At 52.9% G+C, this 23,162-nt stretch overlaps 1 protein-coding gene across 2 annotated transcripts in view; it reads right to left on the reverse strand.

Annotated features, from left to right (window-relative positions):
- Nucleotides 1-840: 840 nt before the first annotated feature.
- Nucleotides 841-23,162, reverse strand: part of RABEP1 (rabaptin, RAB GTPase binding effector protein 1) — a 101,914-nt gene continuing 79,592 nt past the window's right edge. Inside the window, exons 9-18 of one of the 2 annotated variants that reach the window (XM_034989359.1) lie at nt 19,491-19,958; nt 18,333-18,437; nt 16,763-16,879; nt 11,621-11,719; nt 8,118-8,258; nt 5,192-5,381; nt 4,437-4,492; nt 2,925-3,023; nt 2,222-2,338; nt 841-1,756 (exon numbers count right to left, since the gene is read on the reverse strand). In XM_034989359.1, coding sequence (XP_034845250.1) covers nt 1,655-1,756; nt 2,222-2,338; nt 2,925-3,023; nt 4,437-4,492; nt 5,192-5,381; nt 8,118-8,258; nt 11,621-11,719; nt 16,763-16,879; nt 18,333-18,437; nt 19,491-19,958 — 1,494 coding nt within the window. In that variant the 3' untranslated portion in view covers nt 841-1,654. The remainder of the gene's footprint in view (nt 1,757-2,221; nt 2,339-2,924; nt 3,024-4,436; nt 4,493-5,191; nt 5,382-8,117; nt 8,259-11,620; nt 11,720-16,762; nt 16,880-18,332; nt 18,438-19,490; nt 19,959-23,162) is intronic. The other variant, XM_034989360.1, reaches the window with a different exon arrangement.

Genomic DNA, 23,162 nt, shown 5'->3' on the forward strand with positions numbered 1-23,162 from the left:
CCAGGCTCCCCCAGTTGGGCTCCGCCACGGACCGCCGTCGGTTCCAGACGGAGGAAACGGTCTGTGACGTGCCGGCATTCACCGGGAGCGGGTGGAGGCCGTTCAGGAAGGTTACGACCCGGCTGCAGTCCTCTGAAATCCGCCTGCGGCTCGTCATGCACGTACTGAAACTCCTGTAACTCAGTGAGATGCAGGTTCCTTTCTCCAAACCAAGTAGCACTTGTTATACAGAGAAACTTTAAACCAACTAACAATGTTTCATGCGTGGTGGGCCTAGAACCCTATTTCCGTAATTCGTACTTACTGTTAAATTCGTAATTATGACAGAACTGCACCAGGGGCCCAAGGAATGAGGGATGTAGACCTCTTCTTGTCCTTGGGGGACAGATTTTTTGGGCTAGCCCCATCCTGCAAGACCACCCACTCTGAACCCTAAGTCGACCGTGGCTGAGCCAGTCTCCATCATCCAGTCACTCCCGCTGTGCAGCGCCGAGCACGAGGGTCACCTGAGGACACGTCTGTGTGCGGGGCTCCAGCCGGCCGCCAGTGAGCACGAGCCCGGTCCCTGTGCTTCCTGACGCGCGGGGGAGCCCGGCACCTCATGCTCACCGAGCTTTCTGCATGGAGGGGAGGGGTCTGACCTCAACGGACACGACCAGCAGGGCTCTGGCCTGGTGGCGACCCCAACAGCCTTTCCCAGGGGCCCCCACGGGCAGTATGCATGCCACACCGAGCTCAGAAAAGGGAAAGACAAACTAGGCATCTGTCTGGGATGATCAGAAACAAGGCTCACAGGCCCATGGACTTGAGGTGGAAATGAGCAGATTTAGAAGCTTATACTAGATGTCAGACATAGCTTGTTTTATTAATATTGTTTTCTCCACTGATCCAATAACTAAACTAAAACAGTTTTCAAAAGAGCAGACGTGCCCGTTCAGCTTAACCCTGGTACCTGTGGGCCCGCAGAGCGCGTCCGGGGAGGGGGGCAGAAAAGTGCTTCCGCGGTCTCTTGTGCTTTTCCTCGAACCTCGGCTTCCGATGCAGGGCGCCCCGCCACGCTTTCAGTCTCACAACTGATCCAGCACCTGCATCGGTGGCGTCGCCCCGTCCTGTGGGTCTCAGGCAAGTCTCGGTCGCATTGAAGGTCCTCCAACGCAAGATAAGATGGTAAAAAAGAAAGAAAATGCACTGAGCTGAGCGATACACTCCCTAGCCGATGGCCTGCTCGCGAACTTCATATTTTAATATAAAATACTCGTACAGCACACTACACCTCTGTCTGCTAGCGGAATACGGTTACTGCTGAACTCGAGACAACAAACAGGAAAGGCTCTCCTCCGAGATCTAGGAACAGAAAATGTAATTCCAAACACGATTGGGATGTTGCTTTAAAGGCAGGAAAACGTTGGATAAAGCAGCACTTCCTCCGTCACCGAGCGGACCCCACCCCCCCAGAGTCCAGTGTGTCCGTCTGTCCCCACAGGAAAGTCCTTGCGCGCACGCCTCCCGCGCCGCAGCGTCCTGTCCCACCAGAAGCAAGCATCGCTCCGGGCTCCCTTTCTTGTGACTTCTTCGGTTAAGAGTTAAATAATAATTAATGTTGCTCTAAGAGGAGTTAAAAACCCAGGGTGCAGGCCGGCGTCCCGCTCGGGTGTCATGTCTCAGGGAGCTGGTTGATGTCCGTCAGCTTGGTGTCGTTGAGGATCGCCCGGATCCGCTCCAGGGAGCCCGCCTGCCGGATCCGCTCCAGCTGCACCTGGGAAGCGACACGGAGTCAAGCGCGTGCGCCTCGGGCCCGGGTTTTCCCGAGCTGGTTCGGTTTGGCAGACGCAGGGCCCGTCAAAGAGCAATTCGCTCCCCGGGGGCTGCTGTGCGACAGGCCCAGGCTAAGGGCTGCGACCGCGGCATGGATGACCCCCGGCCCCGCAGACTGCACAGCCGAGTTCGGGGAAACCGAACCCGAGCTTGGAGGGTTCTGCACAACCTCCTGAATGTCCCCACAGGCGTCCATCGAGGGCCAGGGCAGCAGGCACACTACAGCCGGGCGTGGGGGCGACAAGGCTCCGCGGGGAGGACCCCGCTAAGCTGGGCCTCGGAGGGAGGGGTGCGGGGCAGCGGCTCGGGGGGCGCTCAGCAGAGGGAAGGCGGTGCTGCGGCCAGCAGGACCCAGGAGAGGAACCCAGCGCAGGCCGCGGCCTGGCCGGGAGGGTCCCGTCCTCACCTGAAGGGTCTGAGAAAGCTTTACGAAGTCTCTCTGGACTTGCTCACTGACGTCGAGCTCCGTCTGCAGCCTCTGCGCTTTGTTCTTCTCTTCGAACATCAGCTGCTCCACAGTCGCCTGCAAGACAGCTTCCGGTGAGGAGCAGGGCCCCGGAGCCACAGGCCCGAGTCCCGCAGGGCCCGGGAAGCCGAGCTCTGCGTCTCCGGGACGACAGCCGCGCGGAATCCAGCGCCTCCCGGGCCTGAGCCCGCTCGTGTCCTCCTGAAATGGCGCGCGTACAAAGCCACCCACTGCTCACCTCACCCCAGCGGCCCCGCGACTCCCAGTCCGCCCGGCAGGGAAACCCTTGCAGGAGCGCGGGAGCCTGAGGACACAGAACTATCCAGAACACGGACGCGGTCTGTGCACGCGGCTCGCGGAGACCCGTTCTAGGATCCGGGCCCCCCAGTCAGCCTCGCGCTGGCTGCTCCTCACCGGGCTGACCTCGGGCAGCACGTACCGGGGGGACGGGGCCCACGGCGGCTGAGAGCACTGCTTCGGGCCGTGGGGGCCCAGCCGACTCTCACAAGGCCCCCCCCCCGCCCGCCGCCAGCCCGCCAGCCCTCGGGGGACGCTGCTCCAAGCTGCCCCGTCCTCTCCTACACAGGCAGCCTGCGACCCCAGGTGCTTAGCGCTTTTATTAAGTTACCCGTAAAAATATCACCTTAGCAGCAGCCTCTCTCTTTAACTGTTCCTCCAAAGTGGTTTTCATCTCCTGGAGGCCCTCGAGCTGCTGAGACTTCTCCCCCAGGGTGGCCTCCAGCTGTGAAAGGAAGGGAAAACCGAGCTGAGACCGTGCCTGGGGCCTGAGAAGCAGCCCCAGCCCTCGGGCGCCCCAGGCCCTGGACAACGGCGGCCGCGCTGTCCCCACCCTGTCCCCACCCTGTCATCGCTGGCGCCTGCAGGTCAGGCTTCAAGACCCCCTCTTTCTTTCATCCGACATCCGTCAGGTCCCTACTAGGTCCCAAGACCTGGGGACGGAGCAGTCAGGAGACAGACATGTGCTGCAGGACTGACGGCATGTGAACGCGGAGAAGCAGCGTTTAATTCTGCCAGAAAAGCTGACGTGACCTTGACCCTTAACAGAAAAACTCTCCAGGGGAAGGAGCGGGTGGTAAGGGGAGAAGGCGGGAAGGTACTTGGGCGGGGGAGTGACGGCTCTCAGAACTGGAGTGAGTCCCTGCCGCACCAGGCCGTGCAGGCAGACGCGGGAGAGGCCCCGGGCCGGGAACACGGGCTCCACCCTGGGGACAGCGACAGAGTTGTCGTTCGCGACCTAGTAATTCTGAAAGACCAGCTGGGCTTCAGTACGAAGAGGAACGGGAAGGGGTACGCGTTGGAGGCAGAGAAACATCAGGCTGGTGCAGTATGTGGGGCGATGGGTGGTGCACGTGGACAAGATGGGACGCGCTCCGAAGCGGGTGAGGTCTGCCCGGGCGGCCAGACTGCGCGGGGCTGTGGAGGGACCGGAGGCCGTGCAGTCCCACCGGGGACCACAGCATGTTTGTGGAGAAGAGATCAGGAGGGGACAGTTCCAGGCCCACGACTGGGAGGGATCGGCGACAGAAGAGCCGGCAGACGCAGGCCATCCCTTCCCTGAAGGAGCGAGCACGGGCCGGGAGCGAGGGGAGGGCGCGCAGCGAGGAGCCAGGACACTGAAGGCGGTCGTGTGGAGGGCGGGCGCGAGGCCGTCACAGCTGAGGGCGAGGGGCATGAGGAGGGAGGGGACAGCGGACGGGGACACGGATGGACACGCGGTGCTGCTCAGCCAGGGCCTCGGCAGCCTGGGGCAGAGACGGACAGAGTCCGGGCCCGCGGGCGTCGGTGGAGACTGCGTGAAGAGACAAGCAGCTTAGAGGGAACGAAGGCCGCCCGGGGAAGCCACGGACAGCGGGAAAGGAGGGGTGTGAACGAGGGGCTCGGACGGCCAGGCCTGTGGGATGAAGGGCGCGCCCAGTGGGCCGCAGGTCACGGGGTCGGCTGGCAGAGGTGTCGATGTCAAGAGGACCCCAAGCCAGGGGGAAACATCCCCTCCCGCAGCAGACACCCGGCGCGGCCACAGCGTCCCGGCGCACAGAGCAGGCCCAGCAAGCGCAGCGCGGGGGCAGCCGGCAGACGCTCCCCAGGAACAACTCCCCGCTGTGGATGGAACTAACGCGAACCTCAGGAGACTCACCTGTCCCTTTTCCACTTTTATTCTCTCTAGTTCAGCTTTTAGGCTAGAAATGGAAGCTGGAAGGGAGAGAGGAGAAGTGTAAGCACTCACTGATTATTTTGCAGTGGGGTTTTCTTCGTTTACACCCCTTTCTACCACAAGCTCGATCTCAAACGATGAAAAAGCAGTCAGACACCGAGCGCGGGAAACCAGCGCCCCTTTCTCAAGTCCCCCCGGCCCCCCGCGGCAGCACGGAGCTCAAGCACAAGCGAGGCCACTGGGAAAGTGTCCTGCACCACGTCGAAGTCTGGGGGTGGGGGTGCAGCCCAGCAGGGCTCTGGGGACACCGCGGGGTTCTGCCAGGAGCGGCCAGCTCCGCTCCCCGAAATAGGGGATTTTTGTTGTTCTTAAGTCCCAATTACATTTGAATTTGCTCTGGATGTATCAGAACATCGGATAAGCCCTTCGTTCTTCCCTATACCTCCCCTACCCACGTTCTGCCTTCCACATTCTGAAACCAGACAGTACTGTTTATAATCCCAAAGTCGGCCCCGCCCACGGCCACTTCCCCCTGGCCCCGCCCACGGCCCGCGTCCCCGCCCACTTCTCCCCGGCCCCGCCCACGGCCCGCGTCCCCGCCCACTTCTCCCCAGCCCCGCCCACGGCCCGCGGCCCCCGCCCACTTCTCCCCGGCCCCGCCCACGGCCGCGGCCCCCGCCCACTTCCCCGGGACCCTGCACTCCGCCCCGCAGCTCGCAGCCTGGCCGCGTGCTCACCTAGCTCCTCCTTGCAGTTTTCTATCTCCAGCTGCAGGGTCTCCTCCAGGTTCTCTTTTAAGCACTGCTCCGCCTGAATCTGCTCTTTCAGGAACAGGATCTCAGCCTTCAGCTTCTCCTCCGTGTGCTCGGCCGCGGTCCGCACGTGCACGATGCTCTCTCGGTATTTGAGGACCAGCTCCCGCAGCGCCTGCACCCGAGAAACAATGCCCACCGGGTTTGTGACGGCAGCGCCCATGAGAGCCCCCCCGACATTTTCTGCCACCAGACTCGCGGGTTTTAAATGGTGCAGAAGCTAAGCCGGAGCGCCAGCTCCCTCAGGGCTCCCCGCGGTGACGTTCAGCATGGCGCGGAAATAAGACCTTTCCGGCCAGGAACGTGCACTGTGGACTGCACGTCTCTCCCTCAAAACTGGCTCATAAGCAGAAAAGCAAAAACGTTAAGGGACTTGCAGTGGGGGAACCACTATGAAGGGCTTCGCGGCTCCCACAATCAGCTGGTAAATCTGGGGTTGCTAGGGGGTGAGGACCCAGAAGGTGTAAACTCCAAAGCAAGTGTGGAATCTGAGGACCAAGTGTATTTACTCACGCGTGGACTCAGACGCTTACATTGCTGAACGTCTGCCACAAGCCAAGTGCTAGCTAGGCCAGAGGCCGTGGCGCAAAGAGCAGCCTTCCAAGGTGATCCCGTTTTTCTATAATAAATTCAGTTTAAATCCTATTTATTTCCCTAAATTTTAGTTGTCTTCTTTTTAAAAAATCCAATCATATCCTAAAGCACCTCTAAGGTAAACGCTGGGATTCTTAAACCAGATGTATATAAAATCAGTAACAGCAGAAAAAAGAGTAATGAGAAAACTGTGGTAAGGAAAGCCTCCGAAGATTTACTCCGGGAGCAGGTCTAAGAATCAGGCCTCACAGGCCACCTGGTTACACCCTTCAAGCATTCTAGGAAGTGTGGTCAATCTAGGAATTCAAAGTCTAGGGAGTCCGGGAAAGAGGATCCCACCCCTGCAGAGAACCGCTCATCAGAAGGGGGCAGTGCTGGGAGCACTCAAACTCTCAAACTCTCTCTGCAGAGATCAGCCACCAGGTCACAAAGGGGAGCACCAGCGACCTGCACAGAGACACAGGGTTGGGAGGGCAGGGGGCAGAGACAGGGTGCCAATGGCAAGTCAGCAACGTGGCCCCAGGAGTAAATAAAAGCAAAAACCAGTAGTAATGTTAATATGTATACAGGAATAAAAAAAGAATGAGGCCCAGGGCGCCTAGGTGGCTCAGTCGGTTAAGCGACTGCCTTCGGCTCAGGTCATGATCCTGGAGTCCCTGGATCGAGTCCCACATCGGGCTCCCTGCTCAGCAGGGAGTCTGCTTCTCCCTCTGACCTTCCTCCTTCTCATGCTCTCTGTCTCTCATTCTGTCTGTCTCAAATAAATAAATAAAATCTTAAAAAAAAAAAAAAAAAGAATGAGGCCCAAATTGTAGAGGTTGGATCTGCAGGACAGGATCAGGGAAAACTGTTACAAAACCATGAATTTCTGTAATGTTGATTTTTAGATAACTATAATTTTTTTAAAAAAACTGAAAGATCTCACAAGTAACATCTATTTTATTTTGAAAATTGCTCAAAGAAATCTCTTCCTTGTCTATACTGTTTACAGTCTCCTTAGGTTTAGCCTCAGATGCGGTTTGCTGATGTTGAAGGATTTTGACGACGGGGCAACACGAGGGTGCGGAGGGTCAGGAGATGTGAATGCGCCAGATCCGTCTGATCTCAGGCCCAGTCAGTACACGGATGGGAGACGGTCATGAACGTCTCTGGGAAGCAGGTGGTTTCACAGCCCAGATTCACCCAATGACAGAGGAACAGAAGTGCCCAACGTGTCATAAAAGTTAAGGGCAGGAGGGTGGCAGGTGCCTTCCACCCTTTACAGTGTGATACAGAAAACCAAGCCTGGCGAACCCTTCACACATTTCATTTCTGATGCATTCTCAGTCTGGTCCTGCCGGAGTCACTCACAGAGCGATTCGGCCAAGGACTCCTGGGACACTGAAAGCACAGGCGGCAGGAGGGAAAATACGTAAACCAGACTCTCTCAAAGCTCAGAGCTTTTGTGCTTCAGAGGGCCCCGTCAAGGCAGGAAAAAGACCATCCACAGCATGGGGGGAAGATCTGCAAATCGTTTCTCTGGTGACGGACTTAGATCTAGACCATATAGAGAGCCATACGACTCCACAATAAAAAATAAATAACCCAATTTAGAAATGAGCAAACGATCTGAATAGACACTTCTCCAAGGAACACAGACAACTGGCCAGTAAACACACAGGCAGACGCTCAGGGTCAGCTGAGGGAGACAGGTACAGCGAGGACGGGAGAAATCCTCACGGGCCCCCGCGACTCCGCTCCGAGGTCTGTCCCCCAGGCAAACTACCCCAAATGTGCACGTGGATGTTTACACGTGCGGACACCCCGAATGCCCAACCACAGGCCGGCGGGTAAACAAAGCGTCCACGTGGCCACAAGAAGGGACGGCGCTCGGACACTGCTCTACACCACGGTGACCCTGACAACAGTGGGCTGTGAGGAAGAACCACGCACAACCCACACACTGCAGGCTTCCAGTCCTATGGAAGTCCACAGCAGGGCGATCCACAGGAGGAAAAGAGCTGAGCAGCTGCTTACGGCAGGGCGGAGGGGAGCAGGAAGGGCAAGGGGCTTCTTTCTAAGGTTATAGACATGTTCTGAAATTGACCGTGGTCACATCCGAGAACATACTAAAAACCACTGAACTGTACGCTTTACATGGGTCAATTATTTGGTGTGTGAATTCTATCAATAAAGCCTGTTTTAAGCCAGAATTGGCTGGCAGCCATTTCAGAAAATGTATCTGTCTGCATCTGTGATCCCGCGGAAAACGAGTTACCTCCACAGTGTCTGGGAGAATGAAGTCTTCCGCTTGCTGCAGGGCCACGTGCAAGCTATGCTTTCCCTGCAGACTGTCGTTGTCTTTCTGTAACCTCGCCAGCTCCTCTGAGACCTGCTCCCGCGACTGCATCAGCACCGCCTGAAACACAAACGGTAGTCACAGCCACACAGGTTGAGTCCTGTCCGCTGCCCCAGAGAAAACCCAGGCCGAACCGAAGAAGGGCCGAGGACGGGGGGCGCACAACCACGCTCTGTACGACGGACAAGAAGCCGCCCAGACACGCTTCCATCTGCAGTCTTTTCTTCTACTCAGGGAGGCAGGCAGGAAGCAAGCCTCTGAGCCCATTCTCCACGGCCTCCACCAACAGCTTCAAAGTACTGAATCTGTTCCCCGATACCTCTGTCTCCCGCGCTGACGCAGCCAGGTCTTACAACAGACCTGCAGCACATATTGCAAAACAACCCGTCTCCTCACAGCACACATTCACCAGAAGCAGGGAGAGCCAAAGACCACCGTCTTCCTCCTTCATGCGTGCGTGCGTGCACAGAATATACATATATATATACACAATCAGCTCAGGATCTCTGAGTGGCCCAACGACCCCAAATACTGGAAGTCATCAGGAGGACCCATGCTTAGGACAGGACACCTGAGCAGCTCATTCTTAAAATGGGACAGGCTCCTACTTCTACGTGCAGACGTGCAGTATAATTTTAGGTAACGAGAATCTGAATCAATATAAAAGTTATTCCAGCTAATTTGAGTGTTATTTCTACAAAAGTATTTGACTTCTGTTAATTTTTAATACGCAGTCGTTTAACTTAAACGTATGTGTAAGTGTAGACTACTCACTGCTCCAACATTCCTTTAGCAGCTGCCACGCCATACGAGGCCCTGTGCTGCACGCGGGGACACAGAGATAAAAGCCAGAGCCTCCTCCCGGGAGAAGCTCACGGTGCGGTGGAGGGAGAGCTCAGGAAAGTGACAACCCAGGGCAAGTGCGAGCACGAGGACAGAGAACGGGGGCAGCAGGGTCAAAGGACACAGGGGTTCCGAGGGGAGAGGCTCAAGGTCATTTCCCAGAGAAAGTGATCGCTGCATCCTGAAGGACAGAAAGGCTGCTGGACGGCATGCAAGGTCACACATAAATTTTGGTTAATTTTGCTGGCTCTTACTTATCTTCAGACCAGAATCCACTGTGCTTTATGCTCACTTTTAACCCATCTACAACAGTATGTTAGCATTCCACTCTCTGGGACATGAGAAAGGGGGAAAGAATAAAATGTATATAGTTCCTACCTTCATAAAGAGAAAAGCATAAGGATAAACCAAAAATAAATTAAAATGATCATACATGGAAGGGGGTACGAATGGCGTGAAAGGAACAGGGAATGGAAGAAATCGGAACATGTATCCATTTCTATAGTTTTGACTTATGAACCATGTTGCATGTTCAAAAAAAAATAAATCAAAAAAGAAAAAGGAAAATCCGAAAATGTAATACAAACAGAAACAAATGGAGCTCACCACGTATCAAACTAGTAACATAACCACAAAGGAAACAGTTAATTCAAGTAACTTTGGAAACACAGCAGGCTGACCGTAAATCCTTAGCTGGGATACATTCAAAGAGCAAGAGCTACAAAGAAACACGGAACCTCACTCAATACTTCTGCTGCTGGCCGCACTAAGGTGGTCTCGGAAACTGTGGTGTCCCTGCCCCAACCAAGTGACCAGACGGAGCGCGCCCCCTGCTGCTCGGAGCCCCCACTGACGCGCTACAGCTCTGTGCCGTGGGCGCCCAGACCTCTAGCCTGAACCAAGTCGTGCGGGAGTAACCAGACACATGATCCTAGGAGGCAGCTGGTCTGGGCTCCGCAAAAATGCTAATCTCACAAAACGCCCCCCCCCCCAAAAAAAGGGCGACTTCTAGATTATCGGAGACTAAAGTGACAAGACAGTCAAAAACAGTATGTGACCCTTGACTGGTTCCTCCTAAAAAAGTCAGAATTAAAAACTGAAACCACCTCTACAAACAACCACGCACTTTGGGGACCACGGTCACACTCTAAGGATGTGAGAACAGCACTGGTGGAGTAGAACCACCTCTCTGTTCTCGCAAATATTCCCGAGTGGCACGGAGTCTGCAACTGATTTCCTAACGGCTCAGAAAACACACACACACAGATGGGAGAGATGGAGGAAACAGCAGCATGCGTGAAAATGTGGCCAAATACTGACAACGGGTAAGTCTAACTGAAGACCTTAGGCGTGTTCAATCCATAAGCCGCTCAAGACGGGCAATTTTCCACAGACACTGCTGGGGGGATGCTAAGATCCCAGGCACGCCATGGCTGCTCGCGTGAAGGGACACAGAAACGGAGCCCCTCTTCCTCGCTACAAGAACCTTCGAAGATCAAGTCAAGAAGATGGTCGGGCAGGACCCCAACCTTCCTCTGAACACTTCTTCTACGTGACCTGCAACACATTCGTTTTAAGTGGAGTCCAGTCGGAACTGTTTGCAAAGGCAGACGGGGTTGAGAAGACAAGCAGGGGAGAGGAGAGAGGAGAGAGAAGGGAAAGGAGCTAAGCACTGAAATTCTGTCGGCATCCAGCAGTGATTTTTACACTGACGGCTATCATTTCGTATTCTCTGATCAATGAAAAGGTATGGAAGTCCCTGGTCAATGATTAGAATGAGATGCTCCTCAAGAGACCAGGGCTAGTATTTAGGGATCAGCTCAAAAGGCACTCAGATGCTGACCGGCTGCCGGTCAAAAACAAACCATTCCCATACAGCCAGAGGCTTTCCCCCCACCACTGCTGGCGGAGCTGGACGAGAGAAAGCTCTGTGGGATCATCCCAGCAGGGCCAACTCTGCCATCACCTACAAAGGGTCATCAGGTGTCGGGTTCCAGCTTCGAGGAGAAGGAAGAACAGGCAAACGGAACGAGCCTGGTGAGGAAGGAGGCTCCAGTCCGGGGAGCTCCTCAGCAGGGGTCCCAGCCAGCTCTTCTTCCAGAAGCTGTCTGCCCCGTCCCTCCCAAGGCAGACAGCCTCCAGAAGTACCCCCGCAGGACAGCGGTGATGGCGCATGGGTCAATGCCCGCGAGGCTAACGAGGCTACTTTCGATCAATCAGCGGGTCAGGAAAAGTACAAGCACGGTTCAAAAGCTCCATCTGCTGGGGTTTTGGGAGATTTCAATGTTCACCTTGTATTTGGAACCAACTATGAGTCGACAGTTTATTCTGTTGAGGTTGCCCAAATCAGAAAAGTAAACTAAGTTAAAGGTGAGAATGTTTTTTGGTTGGGAGGCAGGTTTAAAAAACGAGTGAGGTCTTTACATAGGCTTGTCCATTACGAATGCTGCTTCAGGCCCAGAGAGCAGAACGGTGTGGCCACTGGGCCAGGGAGACACAGTCGTAGCAAAGAGGGTCTCACAACCGAACAAAAAGGAATCTATTTAACACGGCTAATGCCGACTTAAATGTTAACTTACCATCTGCTCCTGAACATCCCTTTTTGCCTGGGAAAACCCCTGCTGTAACTCTTCAAGTAAGATCTCAGACGCCTGGGCTCTTAGGACGAGTGCAGAGATCTTAAAAGACAAAATGCGCAAAGACAGTATCGTTAGGAAGCTGGTGATTCTGACACGAACCCTTCCATCCCCTGCTTATTTCATATCCAGAACTGGTGTTTTCTTCCTTTATCATAACCCATCATCACTCATTCCAGAGACGTGCATGCCTGTGTGTCTCGGCCCCTCTCGGCAGCAGAGGTCCCCGGGGTCATGCCCTGCCGAACACGGACAGTGCTGTATGGGTTTCTAGACACAGATGTCAATCCACAGGGCCTACTTATATTACCCTTCAGGGAGCTTTTAGACAAAAATCGATAAAGATTTTGAACTCTGCCCACACACACACAAAAAAGCACACAGTGTAAAGCATAAATGGATCTTCTCTGAACTAGCTTCAGTCTTCCAAGATGATTTCCTTAAAAGCAATAAACACATGATTAACATCACTGAACTCTCAACTCCCTTAGTTTTAATGTTTCTGAGAGGGGTCCTGTGAGAGTTGGGGACTCGTACGTAACAATTATAAAATAAATCAACACCCATGTGTTTGGACATTGAGAGCATGATTACTGCCAGTACTCTCCTCCCATACGGGCAGATCAGGTTGTGGACACAAACTTCCTGTTGAGAATTAGGAAAACCAGACAAAAATATGAATGGTATCTACCTGAAGGCACTGGAGAACAGGGCAAAAAAGATTCAGAGCCCCGGACCAGACGGAGGCCGTGTGGAGAGTCAAGAGGCATCCGGAACAGCTCTTCCCTAGAAGCGCGTGCCAGTTCCCAGAGAAACACACGTGACCCCACGAAGCTGAGCGCCCCAGGGTGGGGGGGCAGACATGAGAGCCCAGGACCCACCGTGCAAAGGGAGCCTGGGAAACACGCTGCACCGTGGACTGGGTCCCCAGAGGGTTAGGGAAGACTTTAACCTGACCTTGCAAGTTTGTATAATCTCAATTCCTGTGGCTGGATGAAGGTGGTCCAGGATTGTAAGGCCCACTAGTTGCTTGCCTCTCATCAGGAAAATGGCTTTTTTTTTTTTTTAAGAGTTTTATTTATTTATCTGAGAGAGAGAGCATGAGCAAGGAGGAGAGGCAGAGGCAGAGGGAGAAGCAGGCTCCCGGCTGAGCAGGGAGCCCAATGCGGGGCTCGATACCAGGACCCTGGGATCACGATCTGAGCCGAAGGCAGACGCTTCACCGACTGAGCCACCCAGGCTCCCCAAGAAAATGGCATTATATTATTTCAACATTTTCACATAAATGTCTAGCGCTCAAGTAAAAATGCACAAAGGACAGGATAAAAACAAAAAGAGATAATAAAAAACAACACAGGTAATACAAACAGATCTAAAATGAACCCAGATTTGCGAATTATTACAGACTTTAAAATGTCCAGAGATTTAAAAGATAGAATTTAGAACTACCAGAGAACTGGAAAAAATGGAAAGTAACCAAAAGGAAATGATAAACAGAATTTAAAAAATCAATTATCTAAGTTAAAAATTTCAATGGATGAGTTTTAACAGATTAGACCCATTTGAAGAGAAAGTCAGTGAGCTGTAAGACATATCTGAAGAAAATAAAGACAAAAATACAAAAGAGCCTTAAAAAGCCACGTAGCCACAACATGCAGGTGTAACATATATGAGTATTGGAAGAAATACCGCCGACCCAGTGGAGCTAAAAATAAGCCAATGCAGAAACCCTGTAATCTACTCTGAGGGATGCTCCAGAGAAATGAGGCCACACATCCACCGAAGACACACACAGGAGCATTAGAAAACGTATGTTCACAAAAGCCAAAACTAGAAACAACGCAAGCGTCCCCACCTGCACTGGATACATCATGCCACATCCGTGTAACAGAACGCACACAGCAAGAATCTCTAACCACTGATGTACGCAGCAACATGCAGGGGCCTCACGCACAGAAGAATCAAATAGCCCAGATGGGACGACAGGATTCCCCTGAACTTACATGAAGTTCAAGAGTGAGCACTACGAAACAGTGTTCGAAGTCAGAACCCTGCCTGCCTCTCTGCGCGGGCAGCTCTGTGAGCACGATATATCAGAAAGTCTGTATCTTGACCCAGGTGATGATCGCCCTGGTAAATTTTTTCACATGTTAAAATTCACCAAATTTTACACTTGAGATTTATGCACTTTATTGTAGTATCTCAATAAAAGCAAGTTTTAAAAGATACATAATGGCTGAGAATATTCCAACTATGATGTAAGACATAAACTCAGAAATCTAAGAAACCCTCCGAGAATCCCAAACAGGAGAAATATGAAAAAAATACACATAGGTACAGCACAGTAAAACTGCTGAAAACAAAAGCCAAAAAGAGCATCCTTAAAATAGCCAGGGGAAAAAACAACATTTTACCTAAAGGAGCAACAGTAAGACCGACAGTGGACTTCTTATGAGAAACTGGGGAGCCAGAACAAACCAGTAACTTCCAAGTGCTGGAGAAGATCAGCGTTAAGTGCTCAGGATGCCACAGCCGGCCAAGTATCCTTTTTGGATGAAGGCGGAAATAAAAAGATCTGTCTAAATAAACAAAAATATGAGAGCGCGGAGACTTCCAAGACAGACGAGGCCCACAGCCGCCTTTCTCTACCCTGATTACAACTAAAAACTCTGGATAAATACAAAAGCTACCCAAGGACTCTGAAAAATAAGCAAAGGCAGACAGATGAGAGAAGGAAGTCACCAGGGGAAGAAGCAACTGACCCAGGAGGGAACTGACTGCTCATAGGGGGCTTTCCCACTTCCGTGGCAGCGAAGACCGCCCCACCGTAGAGCCGCGACAGCTGTGGGCGCAGGGGCCCAGACTCTGATCCCAGCGCCAGGGCAGGGCCCCCGAAGCGGAAGAGCGGGGGGGCATTCTCGGGGACGAGGGCTAGAGAATGTGGCATAGAAATAGACAAAGAGACCAATGGAAGAGAACAGAGTCCTGAAACTGATGTCCCCCCCCCCACATATTCACTTGATGAATGACACAGATGACCTTGCAGAGCAGTAGGAACTTAAGTGGTACAGGAACTGGCTATCCATACGGAAAAAATAAAATTTCACCCTTATCTAGACAGCACCTAGAGCAAAGTCAGTTCTAGATGAATTTTTAGATATAAATGTGACTACAAACAATGAAGCTTCTACAAAAATACATAAAAACATCTTTTTAACACCAGGGTAAGAAAATATTCTTTTTTTTTTTAAGATTTTTATTATTTAGAGAGAGAGTGAGCACAAGCACATGAGCAGGGAGAGGAACAGAGGGGGAGGAAGATGGAGGGAAAGAAGCTCAAAGAGACTCCCCGCTGAGCTCAGAGCCCAACGTGGGGCTCAGTCCCACGACCCTGAGGTCATGACCTGAGCCGAGATCAAGAGTTGGATGCTCAACTGACTGCGCAACCCAGGCGCCCCAAGAAAATATTCTTTTAAAAAACGGAACAAAAATCACCCATCATAAAGATCAATAAATTTGACTACGCGAAAATCAAGAACTTCTGTTCATCAAAAGGCACCATTAAGGGGCACCTGGGTGGCTCAGTTGGTTAAGCGACTGCCTTCGGCTCAGGTCATGATCCTGGAGTCCCTGTATCGAGTCCCGCATCGGGCTCCCTGCTCGGCAGGGAGCCTGCTTCTCCCTCTGACCTTCCCCCCTCTCATGTGCTCTCTCTCATTCTCGCTCTCTCAAATAAATAAATCTTAAAAAAAAAAAAAAAGGCACCATTAAAATAATGAAAACATAAAATACTGAGGGGCAGACATGTGTCACACAAGTCACCAAAAGGCTCTAGTACGACTGTATAAAGAGCTTCTAACAAATCGGAAAAAGAACCAAAAACAGATAAATGAAACAAAGACTAGACAATCCAATAGGAACTCGGCATAAGACTTGAGAGGACTCACACACACACGCATATCCCAGCGGTCCAGAAACAGGACAAACGCCACGTAGCCCGGGGGTCTTCAGGCAAATGCAAACGAAGCCTCCGTGAAGCACCACCACCAGCTACCAGGACGACGGGCCCACAGGGACTCCCCGTTCGTGCTGGCGGGAGTGTAAATGTGGACGACCACCGTGGACACGGTCTGGCTTGTCACCCACTGTTACACACAGAGTGCGTTCTGAACACCCCGACCTGGGCACGGCACCCCCAGCGGAAGCACGCGCCACAAGACCCATCCGGAACCTTCACAGCAGAATCATCCCTAACGTCGCAGAACCGGAAACCACCCAACGCACGTCGCGACGGACAGACGGACGGATCCGTACACGGTACAAAGCGTACGACAAGCACGGGGAAGCAGCCGGCGCCCCAGCGTCGGGTGAGAAGAGCCTCACGACGCCGCATGAGGAAGACGAGATGCCACACGCGGACTCAGCGGATGGGGACAGAAGCCAGGAGGGGCGGGCCTGGCACGCGGGCTCGCGTCCTGCTGTTCGGCCCTGGCGGGCGACGCGGAGAGGTGTGCTGGTGTGCTGGGTCTGTTGTGCAGGTCTGAGTTTTCTCCATTTGTCATACATTTAATAAGCCCAGGGGAATTTAAAAAGTATCATTCCTGGGGCGCCTGGGTGGCTCAGTCGTTAAGCGTCTGCCTTCGGCTCAGGTCATGATCCCAGGGTCCTGGGATCGAGCCCCGCATCGGGCTCTCTGCTCCGCAGGGAAGCCTGCTTCTCCCTCTCCTGCTCCCCCTGCTTGTGTTCCTGCTCTCGCTGTGTCTCTCTCTGTCAAATAAATAAATAAAATCTTTAAAAAAAAAAAAAAGTATCATTCCTGTCAGGAAGCTTTTTGTGTGCAGCAGAAAAACCTACTGAAAACAGAAAAACGAGAGCTTGCGGATATCCAGTACACAGTCATTTACGCAGTTACTGGTCAAAGATCTGGAAGACCGACAGCAGGAACAGATCCGGAAGAGATCTTTACTCCCTGAGGGAAGACAGGGCTCAGGTGGGGGAGAGACAGGGCTGTGATTGCAGAGCAGCCGCCTCTGGGCCGCGCGGGCATCCGGGCGGGTGGCATGGGGGTGCCCAGGCCCCACGTACCTGGTGGCCGGCGTCCTGGGCGCTGCGACTCAGAGCGCCCTCCAGCTCCTGCCGTTCCCTCGCCGTCCCCTCCAGCTGCTCATTCGCCTGCCTCAGCATCGCCTGCAGTTTCTTCACCTGCGCAATTGTAAATGCCAATAGGGACAAGTTCCCGAGGATTCTTTCATTCATGGAAAAAAAAGCCCTAGCTCTAGAAATTTTAAGAACCTCATCTTTTTTCTTCCTGATTTGTCAATTCAGAACGACTGACCTCATTCGGGGTCGGTGCTGTGCTCTACAGTTAACAAATCCCTTCTCACGTACGTTACCTCGTTCCAGAAGGTCTGCTCTTCCGCCTGGCCCTGCAGGCCGGGGCACCGCCCCCTTACTCTGCGCTATCCTTGGCCTCCAATCTGCAACCCACACTAACACTATGATTTTTTCTAAAACAAAAGTCAAATCATATTATTTCCCTACCTGGAGTTTCTAAATGCGTCCCAAAGTCTTCAGGGCAGAATCCAAACACCGTCCACCAGCACCGCTCCCTCAGCGATCTCATCCTGGCCTCCCTCTGTAGCGTCCTCTCCCCTCCCATGCCCCCCACACAGCCCATGCGCAATTCGTGCTTCCAGAACACAGTGGTTCCCTTCATAACTGTTCCTTTGCGCCACCTTTCCTGTCCTTGAACACCCTTTCCCATTTCTTCTCCTGATTTTTATTCCAGCTCTAAAACGAACCTAGCTCAAGCGTTACCTTCCCTGAGCGCACAGTGAGGCTACATGCCCCTCTGTGCCTCTAGAAATTTATGTTTCCAGCATCTACAGAAACTAGTACATACAGAGGAAACGAAAGCCAATGGCATTTGAAAATATTAAACCATCATTCTAATCTGCTTACTTTATTTTAAGGGAACTAAGGGAAAAATCTTTACAATAATCAAATAACAATTTGGAAATATAAGAAAAATCTTTTCCTTCTATATCCTTTCACAAGCCTACTCTCCTGAAATTCTACATTCCCTAAATGTTCTCAAGGAATCCATCATTAGACACTGTATTAGGAAAGGTACGGGTCAATCTCTGCATGCAAAATCTACCAAATCTTAATTTCTGTGCTCCTGAAAACTAACCTTAATCAGTTCAACAGATTTCCGACAAGAAGGAGGCAATAAGCAACGAAGACTCTAAATAATGGTCATGAGGATATTCAACTAAGCTTCTCGCCGTCAGCTGCAGCTCCGTCAGGCCCCGCACGGGGAAGCACTGTGCAGGGGCGCACGCTCCTGACGATGTGGCCGGCGGCCGCGGGCAGGGGCGCAGGCGGCGAGATCCGATGCCCGCTGCTCCTGGCCCTGCGAGAGCGGAGCCGGCCTGCGTGGTGCTAGGCTAGCTAACCAAGCCCAGACAGAAGGGACAGAAGGGGAGGTCCTGCTGTGGCCCCTGGGGAATGAGGCTGACGCTGCACAAACCGGCTTATTTCGTATTTCACAGGGATATACTTCACCAAGCAAATGGGAGGCAAGAAGCCATTATTTCTGCGCCTCCGGTGAGAAGGACAACACCAGCAGCTTGGCGTGCCGAAAGCAACTCACCTGGTCTCTGGTCTCAGCCTCCTGAATCTGAATCCCTTGTAACTGCTTCTCATAATTGGAACACATATCGCAACGTCTACCAAGTTTATTTCCCGCGTTATGTACCTGAAGGCACCAAAATGACCTCTTATCAGGCAGAACAACATAATTCCACATCGCACACTTGAACACGCGCAGTCGTACCTACGTTACTCAGAGGGGAACGGGGACGGGGAAGACAATGTCTTCAGAGATTTATGGCAATACAGGGCTGGATTCTAAGGTGCCGTAAACGGCAATACAAACACGACAGGAAAACAAGGGCCACGAGATACGGCACTGGAGGAAAACACGAGGCCACGGGTCCCAAGCCGAGAGCCACACACCGTGAGTGAGTACGCCACCAGGAGAGGGGCCGTGGCCGGGAGCAACCAGCGCCCACGGGCCAACCACAAGCCGCCACCCCGTAAGCTACGCGTCCTGCGTGAGACCAAGGGGGGCGGCTGCTGTGAGGCTTCGAACGCGGTTCCGCTCAACAGTTCCTTCAGGAGACGTGGGCCCCATGAAAGAAAGTGCTGCGAGTCAGAGAACCCGGCCCCTGACCCCCCTCTCCCTGCTCCCAGTTCCCGGGAACACCTGCACGACTCCCGCAGCCTGGAGCAAAGCCCTCCCCCGTAAAGCTGGGGACGACGGCACTGCCATCCCGAAGCTGGAACACAGGGCTGTGTGAACCCGCGAGCCACTGCGCAAGGCGCAAAGTTTAGCTCCTAATCGTACTTCTGAGTTGGCAAACACGCTTAGGAGGAAGGTGAACCTCTCTCTCCCGCAGTTTCCGCCCCCTCCTCACACGCACGCACTGGCTTATCAACTGCTGACGAGCATTTGCGCTTCAGCTCTCCAGGAGAGACTGGAGACAAGCGCAGAGCAAACCAGGTTTAGGCTCCTCCAACAGAAAGCTGCCTGTGGTCCAGCTCAGGTGGGACTCCGGGGGGCGGAGGGGGGGGCAGTTCACAGCCAGCGTGATCAGCCAGTCAGCTCCCTCCCCGGCCACAGCCACCTGGACCGGCAGTCACGTGCGTGCAGGGACTCCGGGGTATCTCGTGAACTGACAGCAAACCCCACAGCTACCCGCTATCCCCCACAGCGCGCACGAGAGAGGAAGTCCGGAGGACAGCTCACCTCTTTCTGCAGGAGGTTCCATTCGGTCTCGCTGACCAGGCGGTAACCACTGGGGGACACGTAAGCACTCTCCACGCCCTGGGTGACACTGGAGAGGAGCGACGCGGTCTCCTCTTGCTCGGGTGTCATGGCCTTGATCGCCCTCTCCTGATCTTTGGTGAGCATGAACCCGCTTGGCATTTGCAGGGACCCCAGGGAAGCAGTATCGAAGTTCTCAGACACCGAATCTGCCCCGACCAACGGTCCAAAATCCGATTCGTCCAGGTTTCCGGCAGATTTTGCTTTGTAGTTATAGCCTAAAGCTTTGGACTGCAGGGAGCCTGAGGTTCCCAAGCTGTCGGTAGACTGTGCTCTCCTGAGTCCGTCTTTGAACACGTCTGTTTCCGATTTACCGAACGGGTCTCCAGACGGCAACAGTAAGTCCGCATCCAGCGAGTGCACCGACCCGTGGGCGCTATCTAAATGCTCCTGGAATGTGAAAACACACGTGGCCAAGTCAGACGACTCTGTACTTCGGGACAAAATGACCATATTGTAAACATGTTTGCCACACGTTACATACAATAATCCTGGGCGTGCTCCCGTCACATACTCACTGAACAAACATTTACCGGTGTCTTCTATATGCTGGACACTAAGCCAGGCGCTCAGGACACAGCTGTGAGCAAACCCTGACCCCAACATGTGTGCAGTTCCATGAAAAAAGAAGCAAGCAAGCAGCTGCTAGAATACCGTATGTGACGAGATGACAGGCTAGAGCTCCGTGCTGAATGCTCTGGGGGCTCAAGGGGTGGGGGGGCTTGAGCCCAGACACAGGGTCAGGGAAGGTCCCCCGAAGCCCAGTGCCGCGTGCGCCAACGTGAGGTGCTTCTCGTCCGCTCACGTGGAGATGCGCACCCGACACCGGGACCAGAAGTCTTCAGACAGAGGCCGGAGAGGGAGCACCACATAATGATAATTAAAGTCACAGCAGCAGCTCGGAACACCTATGACGGGTCTGCTGAGGACAGAGCCCCGAGAAACACCAATTTCGTCCACTTTGGGGATGGACGGAGGAAGGAGCAGCCTGAGTGGAAGGGAAATGAGAATAATGTCGAACGCCGGGAGGTGTCGCAAGCACGTTAAGCGGGTGCAGCAAGTGAGAGGACACACATCGTGTGATTCCGTGCACACGAAGCGTCCAGAACCGGTAACTCCAGTCAGTGGATGCCAAAGGCTGAGGGGAAAGGAAGCCAGGGAGTGACTCCTCGGAGGACGTGCGGTCCCCTGGGGTGCGGGACCCAGACAGACACGGTGCGTGCACGCTTCAAGTGGTTAATTCTAGGACGGGTGAATTTCAGCTCAATTAAAGAGACACGCGGGGCAGGTGTTCCCGACGTGCGAACAGCACAGCAGGGCGCCCCCCGAGGCAGCCGCGCAGTGACCGGGAAACCCAGAAACCCGGAAACCCAGAAACCCAGAAACCCAGAAAACCGGAAACGTGCAGCAAGTGATTCTTAAAATTCAACATATTCAATTTAAAGGACCAGCCTTTGTTTCAAGATAATATCCCGTCTACTTTTTGTTGTTAAATGCCCTTTCCTTTATGAACTGGAGAAGGCTGGGAAATACAAAACTTGTAAGTGAATTCCTCCATTTCTTTCTGTATAAAGATGTTCTTTCACCTGCGAGGTTCAGGTGGCTGAGGAACACACATCTAGTCTGTGTTGCCGTAGCTGCGGCCACGGTCCCGAGTAAGGGCCCGATACAAGCCAGGACGGGGATCCCTGCGGCTGGCTTACAACGGAGCCTCCCGCGAGCGCTGCCGCACGGACACGGAGGAGGGGAGGGGGCGGTGGCAGGACACGCCAGACCACGGAGCCCGCAACCACACGGGGGCACACGCTCCCAGGGCAGCGCGAACCGTAGGGGGCTTCTCAAAGATGACTCAACAGTATGTGCCGATACCTGAAAACGTCTATGCCCTTAAACTCGGCGGTCCTCTCCCCGTAGCGCACACTAAGGAGAGCAATCAGGACAGTCCGGGATGAGTTCCATCCAGGGAAGAGTTACGTGCAACAGCATCATGCTGTTCCTCATAATGAGGAGAACTCCCGCACTAATGAGAGGTGGAACCAACCTATTAGTCTGTCATTCCCGTTTTTCATTTTCTACGTTTTACGATGTTTTTCCCATTCTGAGGACCTTGCTGGCCAGGGAGAGACGGGCCCTCCAAGCCACCTGACTCCTCCGATTAAGACACAAGTCGCCTACGAACACGCCTCGCACGTACACCCAACCCATCCTGTGTCCAGCCCCCGACCACCTCCTTTACCTGCCCTCACGACCCCACGCCACTACGCCCCTCGCCCTAAATCAACCTGGGGCCAGGCACCAGGAAACCAAGGACAGACCCTACACCACGCCTGCCGGTATTCCTCCAACCAGCCAGCCCTGTGCGGTTTGCCCTGCCCCTGCCCTCGGAAGTCCCTGTAAGGCCTGGGGCACGTGCTGTCCACTTGCTCCTGCCCATGCCTCGTGACCCAGTGCGGCCGCGTCTGCATGTGGCTCTGCACAGGGCAAGGGACTCGCTTCTAGGGACACTGTGAGCAACGTGACACTTTTCTTCCAATGGCGTGGACCTGTAGGCCTGGGCATAAATCAGTTACGATGGAATGATGGGGCATGTGCTTGCCGAAATGCTGTCAGCTATTAAATACCACTTGTGGGAAAACATTTACTGATATGCCAAAACCTCTAAGATAGATTTAAGTGCAAAAAATTTACATACAATATTATGTAGAGTCACAATATGGGTTATGTCTAAAAAGTGAAAACAGAAACACATGTTAACTCTGGAAACAGAGAAAAGAAACAGAAAGGAAGCAGGGGTCTGCACTAGAACGCTAGTGGAGTTCATCTCTGGGCAGCAGAATCACCCAGAAGCTCTCCTCATTTCGTAGGCCCTTTCTGTACTTTCCACATTTCCCACAGCAAACACACATTACTTTTGCAGTGAGAAAAGGATACTCTACACATCAGACTAAAGAAGGTATCAGGTCCTACAAATTTTCATCATCTTTAGCCATAAAGCTAAGTCTCCGAAGCGGCCACTCTGAACTTTACATCAACAGGCAAAAGTAAATCATCATGAGTCTCAATACAAAACAAGCGTATTCCACATTCAAAGTGTAAAATACCAGATCTGAAAACCTAAAATATACTTTAAATGTCTGGAAATAATGTGACACACAATATATACTAGACCAATGAAGACGGAATCAAAAAATGTCAAAAATGTTTCACTGTACATTCTAACAAATCTCTCTTTCCTGTTTTCCTGCTAAAATATTTTTTGGAAAGTCTGAAACTTTTTCAAACATTCCTGCACACAGACACCACATAATACTTGGCAGTACCCAAAAACTGAAACACTCTCCTGAGAGTCTGACCATTAAAAAAATACACAGCAGAATCAGGCCAAGTGGTTCTCAGTGTACGACCCAAAACAAAGAATGTAGAAAAACAATTACGTCATCCTTTTCAGCATCCGCTAGGATGTTTTTAAAACTTTCACGTCCAACAATCCGTAAACATGGAAATATAAGCCACCAGGAAGCAGACTGCACAGGGCTGAGCATACACATGCCAACTACACAGATACACGGTACCCCTGAAAGTGGCAACAGACCT

The sequence above is a fragment of the Mirounga leonina genome, unplaced genomic scaffold (assembly GCF_011800145.1).
Source record: "Mirounga leonina isolate KUSES-001 unplaced genomic scaffold, KU_Mleo_1.0 Mir_488, whole genome shotgun sequence".
In the NCBI taxonomy this organism is placed as follows: domain Eukaryota; kingdom Metazoa; phylum Chordata; class Mammalia; order Carnivora; family Phocidae; genus Mirounga; species Mirounga leonina.